The sequence below is a fragment of the Eptatretus burgeri genome, chromosome 1 (assembly GCF_056783735.1).
Source record: "Eptatretus burgeri isolate ZD-2024b chromosome 1, Ebu_testis_v1, whole genome shotgun sequence".
Lineage (NCBI taxonomy): Eukaryota > Metazoa > Chordata > Myxini > Myxiniformes > Myxinidae > Eptatretus > Eptatretus burgeri.
This window is the reverse complement of record NC_140961.1, coordinates 31,882,697-31,907,530: the sequence shown is the minus strand read 5'-3', so window position 1 is coordinate 31,907,530 and position 24,834 is coordinate 31,882,697. Positions and strand designations below refer to the sequence as shown.

Genomic DNA, 24,834 nt, shown 5'->3' with positions numbered 1-24,834 from the left:
ATGGCAGCTTCAATTTTTCGTGATGAGATTCGTTTGTCAGTGTATGATCTCGGTGAATATCCAACCTTGGAAGAAACTGAAAATGGTTCCTTGATGATTCCTGAGTCTCTGAAGCTCTTCTCGCACAAGTTGTTGGACCCAAAGGGTCCAAACAAATGCTGCTGTCGTGAGTCGGCGATGCACTGCCATTACCCATTCTGTCATTTCTGCCTGCAGACCAAGGTCTTTCATTTCACCAGTGCTACTTGCCATAGCAGTGTACATACATCGCAAGTATGCCTCTCGCGAGCTGATAGACATCCTCAGTAGCATCAGTTTTGCAGATGACTACAATGAGGTCCAGCGATTTGAAAACAGCCTCATCTCCGCTGGTGAGCCCTCCTCTGGCCTCAATGGTTTCACCCAGTGTGTATTTCATAATGCACATTTCAATGTTGCTACACTAACTGGGCACAACACTTTCCATGTCATGGGTGGCATAGCTTGTGTAACACCACCCGGAACGGTAGAAAAGTCTCCTGTCAAGCGCACAATGCAACTACCCCAGCTGAAGCAGTTGGCACATTTGGGCACATACCCATCAAGACATACAGCAAACCTGCAGTTCCTGCTTTGCAGTCAGTTACAGTAGAGCCTCAGCAGATCTCTGACACTCACAGACTGCAAGCATCAGCTCTTGATTCCATTTGGATGCTTGGGTACATGTTGAACTTAACACCGTGTCTGCCTTGGAGTGGCTTCATGAAAACTGTTCTGAAAAGTGATGAGTTCCAAACCTCCAGAATCGAGACTCTCCCATTCATCAATCTGGAACCAAGCAACCCCAGCACTATCTACACTGCACTGTGCTTTGCACAGACACAAAGTGACAAGCACAACCTCAAGATCTGCCCAGTAACATTTGATCAGCCTCTGTATGAAAAGGCTTCTGAAATTGTTGCTGCCTCCAGAGACTTGGACAAAGTGGTGGTGCGACTTGGTGGCTTCCACCTGCTGATGTCCTACCGAGGCAGCATTGGGAAGATCATGACAGGGAGCGGGTTGGACAACCTGTGGGAACGAGTGTATGCCAAAGGTTCAGTGGTGCATATGCTTACAGGTCATGCCTTCTCTCGAGCAGTGCGTGCCCACATTCTGACATTGCTGGCCCTCATCTATGTACTGATAGACAAGTCAGACTGCGAGAGCCAGACTAACAAGGAACATCTGGTCAGTCTGTACCAGGACACAGTGGACCAAGATGAAGATGTTGCTGAGATCGATGAAGATGAAAGTCTGCAAGAGTTTCAACAGTTTCTCACTCACCACCTAGATCAAGCTGCCACACAGAGCAGAACGGGGAAGTTATGGGTGCAGTACATCCACCAGGTGTTGCTCATGCTCAACTTCATCAGAGCTGAGAGGACTGGCAACTGGAAGCTTCATCTTCACTGTGTGCAGGAGATGATCCCGCATTTCCATGCAGCAGGTCATCTACCGTATGCCAAGTCTGGCAGAGTGTACTTGCAGCAGATGAATTCCATTGCACAAGTCATGCCACCTGAGGAGTACACGTTGTTCTCTGGAAAGGGGTATTTCACCATCCGCCGAGCCAATGAGTTCTGGTCTGGCAACTTCTCCGACCAGACAATCGAGCAGTTCCTGATGAGGATGCTGAAAACCAGTGGAGGGATGACACATGGTAGAGGGATAACAGACGTACCTTAACCAAATGGGTGCATGCACTGCCTCACTGTGTTCCTTTGTGCGATGCTTTGGAGAAGTTCACTGGTGTGCACACTGCTACCTCTGAACAACACAAAGATCTTCGTTCATCCACTCAGGCTACAGACAAGAAAGACTACGATGTTTTCCTCCAGTGGCTGCAGGCACATCCACCATTTGCAGGTTACCAGCCTGATCGCCTAGTGTCTATTTCCACTAGTGTTGAAGCTGACACATCTGTCAACTGTGACAATGCTGTGCAGATTGGTCAAGCTGCAGCATCTAAAATAACAGGGAGGCAGTTCACAGAGATCACCCTGCATCGCAGTGACAAAGTCAAGACTATGGGAGATAAGAACAGCATCAACATCAGGGGGCGAAACACAGAGGTGAATCCCACTCTCTTCTTCAACGGGATCACTTGTGTCCTCAAGACAAGTTCTGACATGAAGCAGTTCATGTCATATGAGCTGGCTCCTCAACCTCCATCCCTGTTTCATGATGGTGCCATGCGGAAACCAACCAAGAGTGCCCAAGGTACTCTCCTTAAGTCATTTGCCCCTGTGCAACCCAACATTCCAAACAACTGCCAGTTTGTCATAGATGGAGGCCATCTGTTGCAGTCAGTAGTCTGGCCACAGCCATCAACCTATGGATGTGTGTGCCAGTGCTACATTGCCTACATCCTGAAGCACTATAGGGTTGGCACTAATACTGTGTTCGATGGCTACAGAACCGTCTCCACCAAGGCAGCAGAGCAACTACGCAGGGCAAAGAAGTCAACATCCGGTGACATCCTATTTGACCAGAACATGCAAACTACTACTACTCAGGCAGCATTTCTGGCAAATAACCACAACAAGGAGCATCTCATAGAGATGCTCAGTGGCTTGCTGAATCAAGCAGGCATCCAGGTGAAGCAGGCGCAAGCTGATGCAGATGCCTTGATTGTGTCAACTGCTCTGTCTTTGGCAGCGCCTGGCAAACCCGTGGTTGTTGTCGGAACTGACAATGACCTGCTGGTAATGCTGGTGACTCTAGCAACCACAAACATGGACCTGTACATGTTATGCTGCAAGAACCCCACAACACTCTACAGAGTTCACGACATTCAAGCAAGCATTGGTGACACAAGTAAATATCTGATGGTGCTGCATGCCATAACTGGATGCGACACCGTGTCTGCTATGTATCGCTAAGAGAAGCGCAAGGCATTCAATCTGGTGCATAACAATAAGGAGTATGACCTACTCAACACATTCATCAATGCGGAGGGCACTCATCAGCAAGTACAAGAAGCAGGTGAAAGATTCCTCCTGAAGCTCTATGGTGCATCCAGTTGTGCATCACTGGACGTGTTCCGCTACATCGCCTACAACAAGGCAATCAGCAGTACGTAACTTTCCTCAATGTTCCAGTTGGCAACTTTGCCTCCAACAAATGCTGCAGCCAAGCAACATTCCTTCAGAACATATCTCACTATTCAGCAATGGATGGGGAGGCCCTTGCAGCCAACAGCATGGGGATGGAAACTGGAGGACATCCTGACTCCAATTGACACTGACCGTCCCATTGCTCCAGACACTCTGCTCAACATGATCTCTTGTGGCTGCAGAGCAGATAGCTGTGGAGTGTTATGTGGCTGCAGGAAGATGGGGGTGCACTGCTCTGCCCTGTGTACAAAGTGCACTGGTCAAACCTGCAACAATGCAGCACCAATGCCATCCTTGCTGGATGCTGAGGGAGAAACTGAAGAATCAACTCCTGTTTCTCCAGAAACTGATGATGAGGATGATGACTGAGGGTGAACATGTGTCATGTTGTAAATATGTTTCACAAGTTTTAACATTTGTAATTGTTTTTTTAATTGTTTTTTGTTAATGTATTTAATACAATACATGAATATTCTTATTTTACTCTATTTTTTAAGGTTTCTATAGTATTACCACATATATGGTGAAAATTGTTCATAGCCCAGGAGTAATAGGTTTAGACCTATGTATAACTGCATAAGGATTTCATTAAATCTTCAAAATATTGTTGAAATTGAATTCCCTGCCCCAAAAAACATATATTTAGACTCAATATTTGCATTTTTATGATGTTTTAAGCCTGAAATATGAGAAAACCTCAAGCCGGTGGCCATCTTGGATGCCATCTTGAATTTCTCAAAAGCCACAAGGGAGATTCTTGGGGACTTTTAGTATGTTATTCCTGACAGTTTTCTGAACATTTCCTGAAAGTTTCAGCTTGTTATAAATTTTTTTCCGGGTCAAAACCTATTACTCCTGGGCTACAAGTCGTCAAAAAAACATTCAGCATAGCCCAAAGCCGAGAAAAGCTAGAAACATATCTTAGATAGTCTACTACAAAAAAATTAAAAACCAAAAAAAAAAAAATAATCACAAAACATACCTGAGAATATTTATCATAGACTACAGTCAAATTTAAACATATTAAGAAGCAAACCCACAATCAGTGGCATGTGAGAAAAACTTGGCCAGTAAACGCAATATTCACTTCACGCATCCAGAACAATCGTAGTGAAATGAATGAATGAATGAATGAAATAATCAGTCACAGATGGGGGACTGCACACTCCCTTCCTTCCAACTATTAAGATCCAGTTGCTCTCACCAGCGTACGTCATGAACTTTACCAACTCACTAATTAAGACTGCAAAAAGCTTGCCTGGCTCTTTTAAAATGCAACAGAAAGAGCCAAAAAGTTATCACTTTGTTGAAGCCCTTGAAGCTGTTCAATCCCATACAAGTGAACGTCATTCCCTGCTCATTAAAAAAAAAAAAACGCTATACATGTATGTATACGCTATGTATGTAAAATACATACATGTATGTACATGTATGTACACGCTATATACATGTATGTAAAAAACGCTAAACGATGTATATTACCTATACATCAATAAAAAGCACAAATAAAATCAACTCATAAAACAACACTGCAATTAAAGGATTAACCTACATGTTGAGCTGCAATTTTAATGTTTGACTTGTCTATTAATTTCAGACAGTCACAAAACAATCCAAATGTCACACGTACATACTATGTTATTGTCACGATACTTCAATATCGCTTAACATTAATGTTCAATTTAATTCACTCTTGGCAAAGGCCAGGGCAGAGTAGTACATGCATTAAAAAAAGGATGTGCACCTGATCAATAACAATGGTTATTGGTGTAACATCATGGATCTGGTATAAGTTTTGGAATAGAAGAGAAAGAGAAACAGAAACAGAAAAAGAAAGAGAGAAGCTCACCATGGATGTAAATTTCACATGAATGCTGAGGTTCTACCCTAAATCTCAAAAGGCACCGAGAACTCAGCAAGCACATTTCCAGAGAAGCACCCCTTAATTAACCGTTACCTTTCAGAGGCCTAGTTTTCTTTTGCAAACTTCATCCGCTCCACAATCCATTTGGATGGGCAGAGTGCTGTCGTGACTGTGGTCTGATCGGATGGAATCGTAGCAGAACCAATAGCATTTGACAAACCTTTTATATTCCACAAAAGGTACTCTACAGTACGATGTAAACAGCTGTGGAATACTAGTGGAATAAGAAATCTCACAAACCCCCAGGAAGCATTCCTTCAATCAATCAAATCAATTTCTTATCCAGCACTTTTCATTTGGGAGTAAAAATCTCAAAGCACTTGACAAAAGGTGGAAGAAAGAAGAGGAGGAAGAGATGGGTAAAAAGCAATTGTGAAAATAAAGGATTTAAGTAAAAAGCCGAATTCTGCATTTTTCATGCTCTGTCCAATGACTTGAAAGTGCAATCACCATTTATTGGTTTGCTTGTGGAATGGACGTGGATCTGGTAAGCTTATCCAGCATTGGGCATCTACTTACATGCACGTGCGGTATTGATATGAGGATATCCTATCATAAATTTGCAATAACAACATATCTGAGTATATAGATCATGAATGATGGAATCACAAGGCAACGTGAATCTTTGTGACTCGTAGCATTTTTGCGTTTGACCATGCCGAACAGCAAGTTGCCCCGCCAAGCTACGAGCTATAATCCAGCACGGGGTTAATGTGGGTTCTTCGATGGGTTCATATGCCAAATTATGAGAGCTTACAAATAAATACACTTTCAGAATATTCCACATTAGAGCCACATTACAAGGGGTGTTCAAAAATTGTTAATTTTTTCTGCTATACATGTCTACATAGGCCATTTCAGCAGATTGCAGGCCAGTGGAAATGGTGAAGGATGCAAGTTAGTTCAATGTGAATATCGTGCAAAATACAGAACTATAAACTTAAAGCTGCAAACAAATGAAAAGCAGGCAACAGTTCCTCCAGACTGACAAAATTGTCGCAATTTTGCGAACGGATTTTGACATGTTCAGCGCACTCATCTCGACGTGCAAATATATGAGAACGTCCATCGGATATTCAAACTTAAAAGGAACGGTTTACTTAAAAGTACAAATGACATAATTTAAGGTTGAACAACCTTTGTTGGTTTTGATTAGACTTGGGCACAATCATCCTTCCTCAAGTAAAGTGCCACCAGGTTTGACACCAAAGGACTTCACAGTTGAGCAAATGGAAACAAATGACACCAGTTAGCTTCGAGCAATTTTCCACTTTGGAGATTCAACCCCATAGAGCTTTTTTGACGTTGAGGGCTGGCAAGAGAGCTTAGAGGTATACACACTCGCCTTTGAGCTATAAACCGTCACCCTGGTGTTTGACACGCAGGTTGATGCTTCAATTTATGTGCCATGGATGTTAAGCCGGAGGACTCGTAAGCCAACACTGGTTGCTGGGGATCTTTTTCAAGAAGAGCAGGTGGGTTATCACCGGCACCATGAACAAATAAAGAAGAAAGATGTCAAGCATAGCACGATACTTGCAAAATCGATAAAACAAATTTGATATTAAAAATAGTTAGTGGTTGAATTTGATGACCAAATATGAAAATCCTCTTCAAATTTCAAGTCAATCTGATGAAAATTGACAATTATAGAAATTTGGCCTGTGTCGACATTTTGGCTTATGTTGACCTCAAAAATAATTGATGGTTGAATTAAATTAACAAATATGCAAGTCCTTTTCAAAAATAAAGTCAAACAGATGAAGAATGACAATTTTAGAAATTTGGCTTATGGTGACCTCAAAAATAGTTGGTGGTTGAATTCAGTGACCTTATATGCAACTCCACTTCAAATTTCAATCAATCGGATAAAAATTGAAGATTTTAGAAATTTGACGTTTTTGACCTCACACAATAGGCTTCTTGCTTATGACTAACTCTACCATGCAGTGAAGTTTGTGAAGATTGGTTGAAAATTGTGACCTGTAGGTGACTGACATACCAACAAACAAATGTGACAAACAAACAAGAAAGATGTCATGCATAGCACGACACTTGCGAAATCCATAAAACAAATTTGACCTGAAAAAAATAATTGGTGGTTGAATTCAATGAAAAAAATACACAAATCCTCTTCAAATTTCAAGTCCAATGGATGAAAATTGACAATTTTAGAAATGACTTGACATTTTAGCCTATGTTGACCTTTTGGCCTATGTTGACCTCAAAAATACTTGTTCGTTGAATTCAGTGACCTGAAATATATATCTTCTTCAAATTTTGTCAATCGGATGAAAATTGAGGATCTTAGAAATCTCACTTTAGAAGCTGTTGACCTTTGGCCTATGTTGACCTTTTGGCCGATATTGACCTCAAAAATGATTGGTGGTTGCATTCAATGACCAAATATGAAAATCCTCTTCAAATTTCAAGTCAATCAGACGAAAATTGTCAATTTTAGAAATTCGGCCTTTGTTGACATTTTGGCTTGTGTTGACCTTTTGATCTGTTGACCTCAAAACAATTTGGCCTATGTTGACCTTTTGGTCGATGTTGACCTCAAAAATAATAGGTGGTTGCATTCAATAACCAAATATGCAACTCCACTTCAAATTTCAAATCAATCGGATGAAAATTGACATTTTAGAAATCTGGCCTATGTTGACCTTTTGGCCTATGTTGACCTCAAAAATAACTGGTGGTTGAATTCAGTGACCTGATATGCAAATCCTGTACAAATTTCTCGTGAATCGGATGAAAATTGAGGATTTTAGAAATTTGACAAATTTGTTGACCGATCTTCACGAAACGTCACTACGTGGTAGAGTTTGTCATAAGCAAGAAGCCTATTTTTTGAGGTCTAAAGGTCAACATAGGCCCATGCTGACCTTTTGACTTCAAAAAATAGGCTTCTTGCTTATGACAAACTCGACCATGTAGTGACGTTTCGTGAAGATCGGTTTAAAATTGTGACTCGTAGGCGATTGACATACAAACAAACAAACAAACAAACAGATTAACACACAAGACCAACCATTACACTGGTACTTGAAAAAATCTTTGATTTTCACAAATAAAACAGTCGAACATGGTAAAATTGGGTTCTTGGCAGACTTGGGCCAAAAACGATTTCTGCCGACACCACACAGTGGATATAATTGGACTACTACCACTACCAGTACCACTACCAGCACCACCACCACGACGTTTTGATGTTGCATTGCACTATTTAAGGGCTTTCACCAAACTTGGAGAGTTCTCCTCTTGCGCCACAGGTCAAAGCAACAGTGTTGAAAAAGAAATGATGCATCCAGGAAAACACCTTTTGATCATTAACCTGTGGTCTCAGAAACGTTTATAATTTGTTAATACAGAAGCAAATATGAAACATAAATGTCTTAAACAATAATGTGATAATACAGGAGGACACAGCCCGACAAGACTGTTCAAACACTTCATACAACAAAATTCTTTGCCGACAAATTCAACACTCTTGATATCAATTCTAAAATATTGATGTCTTCCTGTTCTTTGATGAGAAATTTCTAACGAGTTGTAAGAAGTAACTCTTTATTGGTTAAAATGCCATTAATACATGTTACAGACAATGGGGTGCTACAGATTTAGTTTTTATCACACGAGTTTGATACAGTACATTAAATTTGCAATTTCCACTGCTCGCACGACTGCAAAAGCCAGGCTCTATTTTATCTTTATTTTTTGAAACATGTACCGTCGACGCTCAGTATAAAGTCAAATGCAATTGATGCAAATCATGTTTTTACGCAAGGGTTAAAGTTGTGCAACACCAGCATTGCAAAATGTTTGTTTACAATATCAAAAATGGTCAATGGCTTGCTTCCGAATGAGTGAATCTCGAGCCCTGCATGTTTACATCACCATCAGGCATAAACAACAGATCATTCATCACCAAAAGCCTTTCGAAGAACAAGACGGTGAGATTTCAATGCTTGTGTACAAACCAAGCCAATTGTCCTTTAATGATGCCAAAGCAAAATTAATCAACGGGACGTTCCAATGAACTGACAAATTTGAACGGAATCTGTCGGTGAAAAATACTGATGCGTCGCTGTTCAAACAAAACAGTCGGCAAGTTATCCATAGACGAGGTAAGTCTCACCTCTTCTCATGCGCTAACAGTCGTATTTCATGACACGAATGCATGAAGTGCAGCAAGTTTCACACAGGCTTTTCATACCCAAAGGAAACAAAAGCGAGGATAACTTAAAATTCATGCCGCTCCTTTCACGATAACCATTTACAAAATGTATTCAGAGCACATGTGAGGCAGCAGACGATCTCAAATATGCAAAATTTAGCGATTCCACTATTAACCCATAATGACAAAAATGCCATATAGTTGCGAGCAAAGCTTTACTGGAAACAATATTTGCACCGTCACTTCACTAATTCTCACCAGCATCCCATACCTTACCAAATGTATCCCAAAAATTGTTTTGGATATGAACAAAAATCTGTGCATTCTTTATAGGAGAAAGAAATTTCCTATTTTTGTGTGTCTTCAGGAAGGCATTTCTCCTCTCATTTGTTAATATGTACCCCACGACTTTGTAATTGCTTCCGTGTGTGGGTGCGCAACCACGTGGGGGCTGCGCCCCCCCCCTTACCAAATCGTACCCTCCACTTCATCTAAGCTCACCTGTTAAAGCCCACAGGTCCATGGTCTGCATCGGCATGGCACAAGCACCACGGCTGAACAAGCCTCCAAGAATCACCAGAAAATTTCGGACAGCACTATATACATATATATAGTCGGTGTGTGTGTGTGTGTGTGTGTATCATGCACTCCTAAAGTGCAGGACCGAACGAGTATAAATTTGGGGGTGGACAAGGAGTGTGACCGTGGTTCGATGGTTCTATAATGGAGAGTACAGACGGTTCTAAAATACGCCAATTCTCTGAAACGTCATGAAAACTAGTCATCACAGATGTGGGGGGAATGCATCGAAATATACGTCGTGTAAGTTTGTTTGTGGGACGAAACGCGTTGAAACTTGGTGGTTGGACTCAGTGGAGCATTCCCATACACACCCTAAGTTGAAATAACCAGATGCGATTTATGTTTTCACTTTCATGTAAAATGGGGAAATTTGATTGCAATTTTACACCTGTCAATTACTTTGTTTTGTTTGACTTCAATGCACTCCTGCTGGTAGGAATGTCTTGAAAAGTTGAACTTGTACAGTACAACACAAAATAAAGTCATCCCCCCTCCTCCCCCATCCTTTCTGCTGCCATATGGAGTGGGTGTTTCTTGTTAAATAATATTTTTAAAGCAAGCTCAAACTCAAAACAAACTTTCAGGAAAATTTTCATCTCTACAAAAACCTCAGGAAAGTGTCACAAGAGTCGACAAAGCTAAAGCTACGCTGGGGCCAATCACAGTGCTGCCCTGCCATCAAACCGAAAGGATAAAGCAGTCTGAGGAGCAGCGATGTTCAATATCAAATAATTTGAGGCGTTTCGTCCCCTCATTCTTCACAAATCAACGGCTGAAAGAAAATGTGTACAGAACAACACAACTCATCTATCCCTCATTCATTGCGAAGCAAATATTTGCATTCTTGAGGTTCTCGTTCACACTTGCGGAACCAATTCGACAAACTTGATTGAGTAAAGCTTGGCACTGCATTCAAGTCGAGAGAGAGCTTTGGCAAACAGATTTTGTCATGTGTTAAGCTATTAACAGATTATAACCAACATGACAAAAACAGCAACTTCCTGCACCAAGTCCTTAACACATGGTATGAAAAAAATAAAAAGCCCAGATGTGACCCTAATGGATGGCTTTTCTACCCTCTTCCAAATCAACTTGCCACATCTTCAGATGTCTGAGAATTTATTCTATACCACGGTGAAACTACACAAAATCACTAATAGATTGGTCATGAATTGTGCTTGAAGTAACCACGACCGTATGCCACTTGGGCAGTACATTAGAAAAAAAAGATGCAGGCCAATTTTCTTCAGAGATCAAACCCGCAGTTAGTCAGTCACCATTGAGCTTGGCCAGTTTGTTCTTTGAGTTTGTAAACCCCAAAAGGAGGTGGAGGGGGGGGGGGTTAACAATTTCAAAGCATGAAAAAATACCATCTGCATGAGTAAGGAATTTCAAGACTCGCAAAACTGCACAACAGGCAAATAGCACTTGTTCAGTGTTCAAATCCTCATCCAACAATCACAATAGCCCTTCTTGACTATGTACACCCGGCCATTAAACACATACACATTGAGAAAACATCTCAAAAGGCAAGGCCTGACCACATCCCCTTTGTACTCAAACTGAACTTGACGGAGACAACAGCAAAAAATAAAAATAAAAATAATGTTACATTTATGAAGTCACGTTCTCCATATTCTAATCATAATGGCTTGTTAAAAATTTGATGACAAAAGCTCAAATAGTAAACTAGAAAGCATCTCAAAATGCAAGCGGACAAAATAAAGAAACACGGAAGCAATGACAAAACCCGGCCATCTTTTACTGCGCAGCAGCGGATAGGTTAATAGGGGCTATTAAGGTATTTACTGTGACTTTTCCTTTTGATATTTTGATCCAATTATTAATTAGTCTTCCTCAAATTCTCATAATAAAGGTTTGCTGAAAGTTTGATGACTAAAGCTCAAATGGTTAAAAAGTTATAGCCTGGACACACGCACTCACACGCACGCACACCCCTGTCTCCCGCTATGCGGGTGGATGGGCTAATGAGAGGATTGATCAAAACTCACTCCACCATGAGGATGTACTAAAGGGAGAGTGATCAGTCAAACACAGTATTGTTCCTGCATAAAATACAGTTAATTGTTGTGCAAGATAAATAATTCGGTGCATCGTGATATACTCTACATGTTGAACAGCTCCCCCCCTCCCCTAAAACCAAATGTGACATCATTGGTGTCTTCATCGTGAATAATAGGAGCAAAGATTGTTACCTCCATCTCCGAAGGTGGATAGACGTTATGTTTTCATGGACAGGTGGACAAACATGGACAAAAACATGTAAAACGACAGTGATCAAAATTTATTGTTACTTTCCACTTTCAGTTCTAGCTGTGACATAATCCACAAAAGCGTATATTTGAAGGATATCTCACCACCACATCTCAGGTAACTATCTCAGAAAACTTTAAAACCATTTTATTTATGCCGAAGTGAATTGATTGATTGATTGATAAATTTTGGGAAAGTGACTCATTATCCCCACACTTTTTGAAAAAACTACACTCGAGCGGGTTTGACGGTCAGCTCAGATACAAAACTTGATGCAACCGAGTGTTAATCAACCTTAGCGACTATGGAAAGTGAAAACAGAATTCAAATTGAATTTAAAATAAACGCGTGAGGCTGATCGAAGCAAAAATCTCCATATTAGAGGAATCATTCCCAACATCATTATACAATTTTCAAAGCCGCGTTTATGGCCATGAAATAAATACTCCAAGCATGTGCATTTAATGGCTGTATCCAGGACAGAGCTGGACCCCAACTAAAAAAGGACCCCTCGGGCCACCGAGAAGCTGAATCACTCGCTGCCTACATGTCTGCGCGGCGTCACGTGACGAGCCAGCTCGTCGTTCTTGCAACACGTGACCAAACTTGATGCAACCGAGTGTTAATCAACCTTAGCGACTATGAAAAGTGAAAACAGAATTTAAATTGAACTTAAAATAACCGCGCGAAGCCGTGTTGAAGTCGGCGGACCTCGTGTTGCCCAATAAACAGGGTCAGACGACCGAGGTAACGAGAATCTAGTTGGTCGAATTAAATCTTCTTAATAATCCCTATGAAACCCATTATGCACTATGGCCGTCCGATGCTTCCTTATAGGCCATTCGACCAATCGGTCAGTTTGCACTTGATGACCCTGTAACCTTGACCCTGAGGCGAAAATGCAAAAAAGGGCTCAGACGATCTATAGAGAGCAATTAGTATTGTCATCGTGTCAAGTTAGAACTCAATCAGCCGAGACATCTTGGAGATAGAAAAATAAAAATTGTTGACAGACAGACAGACAGACAGACAGACAGACAGACAGACAACAGACAGATCTGAGGACATCGAACAAAAAACGGGGGGGGGGGGGATATTGTAATCGGCTTTGTCTGTCTGCTCATCCTTCACACTATCTTCTCCTCAACAATTGTTCAAAAATTCATCAAACTTGGTGGTTATGATCACCACAGGCACACTGGCACATGGCAAGAAGGTGCAAGAGCAGCGTCACTTTTTGGCTCCGTCCTCTGGGGCGGGGTCAAACAGTAAGAAGGTCAAATACCGAAAAATGCAATCACGGACACACTAGTTAATTAAATTTTATACAGTATATGCAAATCAACATTGGGGGACACATGAAATATGGAACAATTTTTTCTGATTTGACCCCTGGATTCATGTTCCAGGGGGTGAGGACTTTGGGTCAAAATGGGAGGGGGAAAAGTGTTTTACTCAAAATTTGATGTTGGTCATTCCTGGTGAAACGTTGTGCCATATTTCAACTTTGGGAACATTTAGGTGGGAAGCGTGGGGATTTGCGGTGGCGTGCCATCGACTTCACTGGATCTTGTGTGGATGGATTAGTGTGGTGTTCGCGCAGGAATGATGGGCTGAATGGCCTCCACCTGTGTTGGATTTCCTTGTTTCCTTGTTAAATATTGCAATAATAACCAACAACAAGCTAAATCTTCTACTTCATGTCATTATGGGTTTGGTGGCTCATAATGTGGGTAAGGTTAGCAAAAGTCTTTCACAAAATAGCTGGTCAGGCTTGACATTTGACGAAAGCTGCTTTGGTGAAAAATTTGGCCAGGATGCCATCATTAACTTAATGTGGGATGTCTTCATCAAAAGACACCATGGGATATTTCATGCCCACCAGATAATGCCAGCAGATTGTTCCCCAGCTTATCATTCATCCAGAGGACGTCATTGATGCAACACTCTGCTGGAGAAACACCTGGGTCACCATTTGTGTTTGGAATCGGAATCTAACCAAGACGAAAAAGGCTAAAGGTGAATGTGCTATCCCTGAGCTCTCTGGACAGACTATACGAGCTAAATATTTAACAGTACAGTACTTGCATCACAATGCCATTTCAAAGCAATAAGGAGGTGAATGCCATTTCAGTCCTGCTTTACGATCTTCATTGCCATCTTCACTGGGGGCAAAGTTTAAGCTCAAGTTTAAAAAGAGTGTGACAGTTTGGAGATGCCTGGGCCTAATGGGAGCAGAAATGAATTCCAAGATGCACAAAGTGCAAATGGATCAAAGCTGTGGAATAATCCAAGCTTGAGGAAGCACAGGTGTGGATATTGCGAAACACCAAAGGTGTAAAGATTTTCTGAACAGCGTGCCAAGTTAGCACCACTTTATGTCTCAGGTAAAGACAAGGCACTGAGCAAATTGTATAATCTAGCACATCTGCAAACATTAATTAATGTCTTGTTCTGTCTCTGTGTATGCCTAAAATATGATCAGGGTAATCAATAAGAATGTGAAACAAACCATTGGCCAACCTTAAGGAAATGGTAAACCTCGGTTAACCTCTTCACAATATTGTATGTGGTGTGGTGCGATTCGCCAAAGGATAACAGACCGTGGGGTGCGATTCGGCGTAGCAGTTAAATTATATCAGGTTGAAAACTGGAATGTACATGGTGCAATACATGGTAATTTTAGGCAGAGTGATGAAAAAAAACAAAAGCACAAGCCTGGTTTTGGCTGTAACGGTTAAGGTGGTGAGCTTTAGATCTTTGGGTTTTGAGTTTGAGCCCACCCATTGAATTAACACGAGGTGGGGTTCACTCAGCCCGTCAGACTTCTGAGGTCAGCAAAATGAGTACGAGTGTACTGGTAAAAGAGGGCAAGTGCATCAGCGGCACAGCCACGACCTTATAGAATGATGCAACCAGCAGCCACAGGCTGCACACAACAGTGAGCTAACATTTTAAAATTACGACATCGATAAACTAAAATAAAGACCTCATTCTGATCACTAATTCTTGATTTGTTTTATTTACTGCATATAGGATGCAACTCAGTAGTTCTGCGAAACCGGCGCTCCTGTCTGAGGCAATGGCAAACAATATGTCGCAGTCCCAAGATAGTTATTTCATCAGTATTCATTTTAGACAGCCCTTCCCTTATGTCTAGTGGGTTTATGGCACAAAATGCATTGCGAGGGCTGTTAGACAGGTATTTATTCCCATTCTTTATCTTTTTATCTATTTTATTTTACTTCACACAATAACCCCTCCTGTCCTTCATGTAAGCAAGCAGAGCACAGAAACAGGCAGCTTATTTGCATATGCACGCCATTTTCCGTTCAAAGCTCACGCCATTATCAATCCGACGATCACCTCAGACCTTCACCATACTCGAACCCCAATGCTACAACATTTCCACAACCATCGCAACGCTTTCATAATAATGCCCACATCATCGAACCTCAGCTCAAACTCACCTACACTCCCCATTGATGCCACGACGACCACAACCGCATCCATCACAAACTCGCCACACTACAACCGATACGCTACACCACCACTGCCGTAGCTCAACCACAGTCATCACCAAAGACCACCACCTCCCTCTGGGCCGGCAGGAGAAAAGAGAGCAGCCCATACCCTTATAGATACTTGAGACTGGACGTTCTGGCATTCAGGTCAGGGCATGAGTGTGTGTTGGGCGCAGTTCAACAGACAGAATCTGCTGCCCTTCCTTCGCTCCAATCGGTTCTTCTGACCACGTCGTTGTCAAAGTGGACATCTCTCTGGCTGTTATCAGAGAACCACCTCACCGCCGTCGAGTCTGGCATTTCACTCAAGCCGACTGGCAGGGTCTCCGAGCAGACATCAAACTTACAGACTGGTCTTCTATCACTACTTTCTCAAACATCAACTCATCCTGGGAATTCTTTCAAAGAAACTTGCTCTCCCTCATGCACAGATTTATCCCCTCTCATGTTCAGTTGTCCTACCCTTCCTCCTGCCCTTGGTTTACTGAAGCTTGTGGTGAGGCAGTTGTCCTAAAACAACTTGCCTTTGCCTCATGGAAAGCAAACCCAACTGAGGGCAATCTCAGTTCTTTCCACAAAGCTCGGAACAAGTGTGTATCTACCCTCAGGAGACCCAGAAAACAACATCTTTCTCATCTCAAGTCTGAACTCTCAAACCTCTCTTCCTCCTCAAAATCCTGGTGGCGTTTAATCAAATCTGTTTCTGGTGTATGTTCCCCTCCATCCCCTCCCTTACCTCAAATGGCCGCACTGCTGATTCCACACGTGATAAAGCTGAATGTCTAAACTCGGTGTTTGCAGCTAAATGTTGTGTCCTAAACCCATCACTTTCTCTACCCACTTTACCCAGTCGCACCCAACTGTCCCTGGACTCTGTATCCTTTTCTCCTGACAAGGTGGAGAGCTTGCTTTCAAACCTCGAGTCAGATTCTGCAACCGGTCCAGACGGCATCAGCCCACGTGTCCTCAGAGCCTGCTCTTCTGCTCTTGCTCGCCCTCTCTCTGTTCTATTCACCCTCTCACTTGCCCAAGGGCATGTGCCATCTGCTTGGAAATCTGGTAACATCACTGCCCTGCATAAAAAAGGTGCAAAAACAGATCCCTGTAACTACAGACCAATCAGACTTCTCCCAATCATCAGCAAGGTGATGGAATCCATCATCGCTTCAGACATGAAATCCTTCCTCTTCTCCAATTGCTTGATTTCCAATCATCAATTTGGTTTCAGACCAGGTCACTCTACCCTGGATATGCTGCTTCTGCTCTCCCATCAATGGATGGAGGTCCTCAATGCCAGACAGGAAATCCGAGCCGTATCCCTGGACATATCACGTGCTTTTGACACAGTCTGGCACCCTGCCCTACTCACCAAACTCTCTTCCCATGGTATTCAAGGCCATCTCCACTCATGGCTCGCAGAATTCCTCTCCTGTCGCAGTCAACGTGTGGCCCTAAATGGAGTTCTTTCATCCCCTCTTCCTGTGCAGGCTGGAGTTCCTCAAGGTAGCGTTCTGGGCCCTGTTCTTTTCTGGTTTTCATCAATGATCTCTCCGACTCTCTGGAAAATCCTCTATTTCTCTTTGCCGACGACTCCACCCTCTGCCGTACCATCTGTCATGCCTCAAACTGGCAAGCAGCAGCTTCTTCGCTCACTGCAGATCAGGATAAAATCACAAACTGGTCCAACATGTGGAACATGTCTTTCAATTCAGACAAATCTCACGCTCTCACAAGGTCTCTTCGAAAGGACCGTTTAGAAAACCCCCCCATCCACTTTCTCAACAATCCTCTGGAAGAAGTCTTTTCTTTCAAGCTTCTGGGTCTCACTATCTGCCATGACCTTTCCTGGGAAAGTCACATTTCCAACCTCGCCTCAAAAGCCAGTCGCCGACTGGGAATCCTCCGTCGTGCAAAGTCCTTCCTCGGCCCTCTTGAGCTCCTGACCACTTACAAAGCTTTTGTCCGTAGCCTGATGGAGTACTGTTCTCCCCTCTGGGCTGGTGCTCCTGCCTCCCACCTTTCTCGGCTTCACGCTGTCGAAACCAGGGCATTTAGGATCATCGGCATCTCCCGCAATGAAGCTGAGTCTTTGGGCCTCTCACTCAATCACCGCAGGTTTGTCGGTGGTCTTTCTGTCTTCTACAGACTCCTCTCCAGCCTTGCCCCCCCTGCTCTCTCTGCGATTTGTCCCCACCACATTTTCACAGGGCGCTCAAGGTCTGCCAACAACCCCCTTCTGGTAAAACTACCAAAATCACGAATCACTGCTCATCTTCACTCTTTCATTCCTCTTTTTTCCCGCCTTTGGAATAAACTTCCTCACTCTATTCTTTCCCATTCTTCCCTCCAGGCTTTCAAAACAGCTGTTCACCACCACCTCTTATCTTCCCCCATCCAAATCCTCGATCTTTTCTACCCCCGATAATCCACCCAAGCCCACTTCCTTCAATTCCCCTGCTTTCCTTCCTGAAAGTCCCTGTAATGACCATCTTCTCTTCGCCATGTTCCCCATCCCTCTCCCTTCCACAGTTCACCTTATGTGTCTGTTCCCCACTGTTTTGTCCCTTCCACTCCCGCCCCTCGTGTCCCATGCCCCCTTGCTGTGAGTTGTGTGTTAGCTCTCATACGAGCCTCGACAATGTATACAAAAAAAAAAAATACGTCATGGGAATAGCCCAAGCATTCTGTTCAACTGCGACCCCCATTTGGTGTCCAGCACATGTTCGTGGCTGGAAGGCGCTGCCAGATGCCCTTGTCCCATGCGATTCTGGGAACTCTGTCGTGTGGCAAAGCACGGAGCAAATAACACAATTTCCGGTGCAGAATCCTTGCCTGGGCAGAGCTCGTGCTGGGGAAAGGATCCGTACACCGGTGAGGGCATGAGGGCATGAGGAAACACCCATCACTCCACATGTTCCGCTCTCGAGTGCCGTCCTTGCTGAGGAAGTATAAAAGAGAGCTCTGCTCTCTGGCCTGCCCTCTTGCCCACTCTTCTCTCTGATTTGGCCCGCCCTATTCCCTCCTCTTCTCTCGCGTCTGACACACTCTTCTTGTTGTTTCTGGTGTCACAGAATGAGCAGAGCTTGACTGATGCAACCGAATAGAGTCCACCTGCAAGCGGGAAACACCAGACCGAGTGCCGCCTGAGCCCATCAACATTTACATGTACAGACTTTTTACACTCATGTTAAGTCTATTCCTCTCAGACGTTCTTTCCTCCATTTCAAACCCCCCTGACCTACATCTTTACACCTTCCTCTCTGCATTACACCACCAATCATCGCACACCTCATTGCACCCCCTCCAATCACACAACTCAGACGCCTTTAGTTTTTCTTCCTTCTCCCACCCCCCTCCGCTCCCCCTTCAGGCGACCGGGCAGCTTGGGTCCTTCAGCCGCACCAAGTATTTAAAGAAGTCGCAAGCACTTCTTACTTTCTCTCTCTCTTTCCTTGGGGTATGTTGCTGATCGCACCTGTCATTTTTATACAAATAACATTGTAGAAGTTTAGTATCGGAATAGCACTGTCCTGTGTCTGTCTATTAAATACTTGCATTTCTTTTGCTGCACCTCATCGATCCTTGCTTTCCTCTGTACATATTGCTTTTGTAATGAAACCCTTTATTGTTCCACATGCCTTTCCTCGCTCTCACTGTATAAACAAATTGCTCTCATTGTGATTGTACCCAGTTCATCCTGTCTTTTCCTCGATTGGTCCAACGTAGTTCATACGTCGTTAGCCAAGAAGTTTTACCCTACCAATTTGCTCTTGTTAGCCGGTGCATACTTGGCAGCTCCGCTTGGCTGCACCTGATAGGGTAAATTCCACGCAAGTACGCATCGAGGACACGAGACCCTCCTTGGTGCAGCTGTCCACAGTTAAGGTACCATGCGAAGTAGTGAAACCCTACCAAGATTAACAGTTCCAATCGGCATTCGTGGTTGCTTAACAACCCACTGGAGCATTAAGTTCATGCCCGGTAGTCTCAGGACCAGGTGTTCGGGAGGAACTCGAGTGCTTCCCCTTGTGGTGAAACTCGAACCCCACATCCGTAACAACATTGTTGCGGTTATGCAAAGCTGGCACTCCTCCAAGGCAATGGCACCCAACATATAGCGATCCTAAGAGAGTTATCTCGTTAGTAGTCATTTAGTTAGCCCTTTCCACATGTCTTGTGGGTACATGGGACAACATGTGTTGTGTAGGGCTTTTAGTTATGACTTCAATACCTCATTCTTTCATCTCCTTACTTCCTTTTATTTTGCATATCAAACACAAGCACGCACGCCAGATCAGGTTACTCGAGGAGCATCATGAGGCGCAGCAACCCAGCTCATTTGCATATGCATGCCATTTCCCTGTTCAAACGACGTGCCATAAACCAACTGATGCCTCACTTCAGATCCTCACCACACTCACCACAACGCTACAAGGCTCACCATGATCACGACAAACACCTTCTAAAAATCCCCACAACAACCTCCGCTCGGTCTCCTGACCACAATCACCTCAACCACTCCCAACGTTTCAACGCCTTCACCACATTCGCCAAAGCACTTCCTCGACCTCACAACAACCACTACAAACCACCCCAACCAGGGTTAGCTACCTGGACGCTCACCACAGTCTCTGAGGATGCTGGGGAAATGAAGGACATTAAGAGCCGGGGAACTTGAAGCGCAAACAAGCGCTGTGGTTTGTTCAACAACATTCAGCTGGCAACGGTGTTCTGCTAAACAACAATACTTGAACGGAATTCAGCGCACGTTCATGGCCAGAGAGCGCTCCTGAGGACCCTTGGCCAATGTTAATTGCAGAGCTGTGTCACGTGGCCAGGCTCGGAGGCAACTGAAACCATTTTTGGCTCTGGAGCCTGGCGGGGCATAGCTACAGCACGGGGTGACGGCTATGCACCAACGGGGAAGCTCGGAAATGCCTATATGGTCTTTTGATCCACCTTCTGGCCCTTCCTAGACTCCAGGCTCTATGAAAGAGCAAATCAGACTCAATCTCTCTCTTTTTGTCCAGCCTTTCAAGCAGAATCTCTTTGAAGCCTTTACTGATCTGAACATCATCAGAACTGAGGAGGCAATGCAACTGATCGAGGTGAGCGGGGCGGAGCAAGCAGTTACCAAGACGTGCTGGGGTCATTACCACTTCCAGACTTCCTCACACGTCCCCGTAAAGCTTTCTCTCACGCATATTTTCTCCATCTGTGCCTCGTCCAATTAAAGAGCATTTCCGATTTGCACCTTTCACACCTTCCTCTTGCATTACGCTGCACTACATTTTTGCACTTCTTACACCGTAAACACCCCAGTTTTCTTCCCTCCTCCCCCATTCTCAGTGATTGTGGAGGTCCGTTGACCGCACCAGGTACAACAAGGTCGCCTACACCTCAACTGCTTCTCGACTTTCTGGGCTACGCCTAATTTCCGTGTGTGTGTGTGTGTGTGTGTGTGTGTGTGTGTGTGTGTGTGTGTGTGTGTGTGTGTGTGTGTGTGTGTGTGTGTGTGTGTACAAGATTGTAGAAGTAAATATCAGGGAAACTCTGCACTGTCTTTCATAAATAATTCCATTTTCTTTTGCCTTACACACAAATTCCTTGCTTTCCCCTGCTGTACATTTTATGAATAAACCCATTACTGTGCCACATAATTTTCCTCACCTTGTTGTAATAAATTGCTAGTCATAAATGTACCCAGCTCGTTTCATCTGTTCCTTCAAAGGTCCAGCATGGTCTGCACATTAGCTTAGCCAGAAAGTTTTATCCCAACAATCTGTTTAAGCTGCATTGAGGGCATGTGAACCTAACTGACGAGCTGTCCACAAGGTAAGGTATCGTGCAAAGTAGGATAACCTTGCCCAGATGGGTCGTGCCAATCGGCGTTTATGGTTGAATAGCAACATGCCCGTGAATGGAGTTATCTGCGTTCGGCGGCCTCAGGAACGATCGCTCAAGAGTGACATGAGCCTCAAACCCTGAGTCCGCAACAATAACATGTGTGTGTGTGTGTGTGTGTGTGTGTGTGTGTGTGTGTGTGTGTGGGTGTGTGTGTGTGTGTGTGTGTGTGTGTGTGTGTGTGTGTGTGTGTGTGTGTGTGTGTGTGTGTGTGTGTGTGTGTACAAGATTGTAGAAGTAAATATCAGGGAAACTCTGCACTGTCTTTCATAAATAATTCCATTTTCTTTTGCCTTACACACAAATTCCTTGCTTTCCCCTGCTGTACATTTTATGAATAAACCCATTACTGTACCACATAATTTTCCTCACCTTGTTGTAATAAATTGCTAGTCATAAATGTACCCAGCTCGTTTCATCTGTTCTTTCAAAGGTCCAGCATGGTCTGCACATTAGCTTAGCCAGAAAGTTTTATCCCAACAATCTGTTTAAGCTGCATTGAGGGCATGTGAACCTAACTGACGAGCTGTCCACAAGGTAAGGTATCGTGCAAAGTAGGATAACCTTGCCCAGATGGGTCGTGCCAATCGGCGTTTATGGTTGAATAGCAACATGCCCGTGAATGGAGTTATCTGCGTTCGGCGGCCTCAGGAACGATCGCTCAAGAGTGACATGAGCCTCAAACCCTGAGTCCGCAACAATAACATATGTGTGTGTGTGTATATATATATATATGTATTGTTGTGGTTCTTGGAACCGCATGCATCCAACATATAGTGGTCCGAAGACAGTTATTCCATTAATATAAGAGTAGATAGTCCCTTCCCTTTTGTCCAGCGGGACAACAGGGGCGTGCGTTGCGAGGATCTCATTGCTCGGTTTGCTTACATTATTCCTTCATTTCATTCCTGACGTCATTCCTACTCTTCTTTTCTGATTATTCCTGAGGTAAATTTGAGCCATGTGCGCCCTTCGCTGTGAGATGGGTCCTCGGCGGGGGCCAGGTGGGCATCGCGCCCCCACCCCTCCATAGGGAGCGCGGCCTGCCGGACGCACGCACAGCGGTAATTTCCACCCAATGGGCAGGAAACACACTCAGCACGATGCCCACACTGCACGGAACACGTACCAAGGAGATGGAAGAAACAGCACCTTAGAAAGGGGCGCTCGAACACCACATGAGCATCGACAGCATAGAGCTCCCATCCTCAAGCGATCCCTCAACCCAACGTTTACGGCGAGTTATACAGTATGCTCGGCAGCTCAAGATTGTCCACTCAATCCATTGAAAAGGCATATAAATGAATATTTCTCAAAAAGGCTGCACGAATGGTGTTTTTCACAACACAGGAAACACCCAGCACGACGCCCACGCTGCACGGAACGCATTCCGAGGCCAATAATAGAAAGGCAACCCCACGCCACATTGCGTGAGATGCGAGTGTGCAAGGCACAAGCGGCACGTTCCTTTCAACTCATTTCTGGACTAATTATATCGATCGGGTTTCGCCCCGCGCACACGATAGCAGAATCGGGCGAACACGAGCGCTGGCCATGTGCGTAATGGCGGATCTATGCGCACTGTACGGAATGTGCTTGAAGGCAGACCCGTGCGCCGCTCGCGACACTGTTATCGTACAGAGCAGGGCACAAATGGACACATCTTACTGTCTGTGCATGGGTTCGCCATAACATCGTACCTTCGGTCCTCGATGGCAGGCGCGGATGGCAAACATCCCCATGCCACCACGGCCAGCGAAGCCGCGATCGAGCGGAGGCATGCGGCACAGCCTGGGTCACGTGCGGAGCAGGCGTGCGGGACTGACGATGTCCTCGGCAGGTCGTCAGGGAATGGCCTGGGGGTTATTGCAGTGCGATTCATGGTGCGGAGTTCGGTGTGGGCAATTCGTATCATGTCGTGAGGTTGGAGCAAGATATTTTGCGGCGTAGGGTCATCTTACCGGAAATGGAATGTTGCAGTTTCCGGCCATCGCGGCCGGGCCGCGCAGGGGGTCGGGGTCAATCAGAGCACCCAATTCGGATGGCGATAACGCTTCGGGGTGGCCCCCCACCCCGCGCCTATAAAGGTCGGAGCGAGTCCGTTCGCTCTCTTTCTGCCCTGCCTCGCCTCCCGCTCAAGCTGGACCTCGACTCCGCCTCCTGTCGTCATCACTTTGACTCCGCTTTCTGTCATCGCTGGACTCCTCCACCTCTTATCCGCCCACACAATGCTGACTCCACCCACCCACCTGGTCCCACCTACCACTCTGTACACTCGCTCTGAACTCCACCCTCCCAGCTCAAGCCCCTCCTTCGTGCCCATGGTCTCGACGCGAGCTGCCCGAAGCAGGAGATGACGCGCCAGCTGTCAGGGGGGTACCGCGCCACAGAGCATTCCCCCCAAACGTATTGGTGGTGTGTTTGGGTACCGCGTGTATCAATGATACAAAGGTACCGAGAGACCGTAGCCTCAACTCCTCTCCTGTCTTGCTTCAATTCCTCTTCATCGGGTTTTCTGTGTCCGTGTGTGTGTGCGTGTACTGGCACCTGTCCATATAAGTTAGCGTGCAGAAGATTATTATTATTTTCGGGAACTGTCTGCTCTGCGTCCACTTTCATAAGTTTCTTGTTTATTGCTGTACCACACACCCCAATAAATCTCTTGATCACACCACATACCCTTCCTCTCCCCATTGTAAATAAATCATTATTAGAAATGTTCCCTGCTCGTTTTTGTCTTTTCCTTCACTGATCCAGCATGGTCCGAATGTTATCTTAGCCGGGACTTTATTCCCAAAGATCCGTTCATTTTAACCGGTACGTCCTTGGCAGTGTCGCTCGGCTGCATCCGATCCAGTAAAGTGATTCGGTCTGGTAGAGTGATCCGGTTCGAACAAGGCATACCGAGGGCGTGTTCCCCGGTAATTAAATCACGTGGTTATTTTAAGTAACCAGATTAACTAGATGGAGGACCTTAAGTCACGTGGTTGAGTTATTGGCGTCCACGGTCGGTTAAGTGACCTACCGCGTCACGGAATTATCCGTGTGCGACGGCCTACAATTCCGGGGAGTCTGATGGAAGCCGAGATAGCTTCCCCCCTTGTGGTCTTCTCACCCGACCCCCGGCCCGCAACAATGTACATATATATATATATATATATATATATATATATATATATATATATATATATATATATATATATATATATATATATATATATATATATATACATAAACATATATAAATCCAACACAGGTGGAGGAGAATCAGCCCATCATGCCTGCGCGAAAACACCATACTAATTTATC

General features: G+C 44.4%; 2 protein-coding genes across 12 annotated transcripts in view; one reads left to right on the top strand and one right to left on the bottom strand.

Moving 5' to 3' along the window:
• Window positions 1-20,855, top strand: LOC147034171 (uncharacterized). The gene is given in 8 exon segments (XM_085871019.1): window positions 1-155; window positions 157-545; window positions 548-1,698; window positions 1,824-2,838; window positions 2,905-3,096; window positions 18,338-18,492; window positions 19,417-19,506; window positions 20,598-20,855. Coding segments are annotated over 8 exon segments (3,405 nt in total).
• LOC147034170 (LIM domain-binding protein 2-like) overlaps window positions 1-24,834 on the bottom strand; it is a 427,197-nt gene that overhangs the window by 44,096 nt on the left and 358,267 nt on the right. The gene's annotated exons all lie outside the window — the stretch shown is intronic.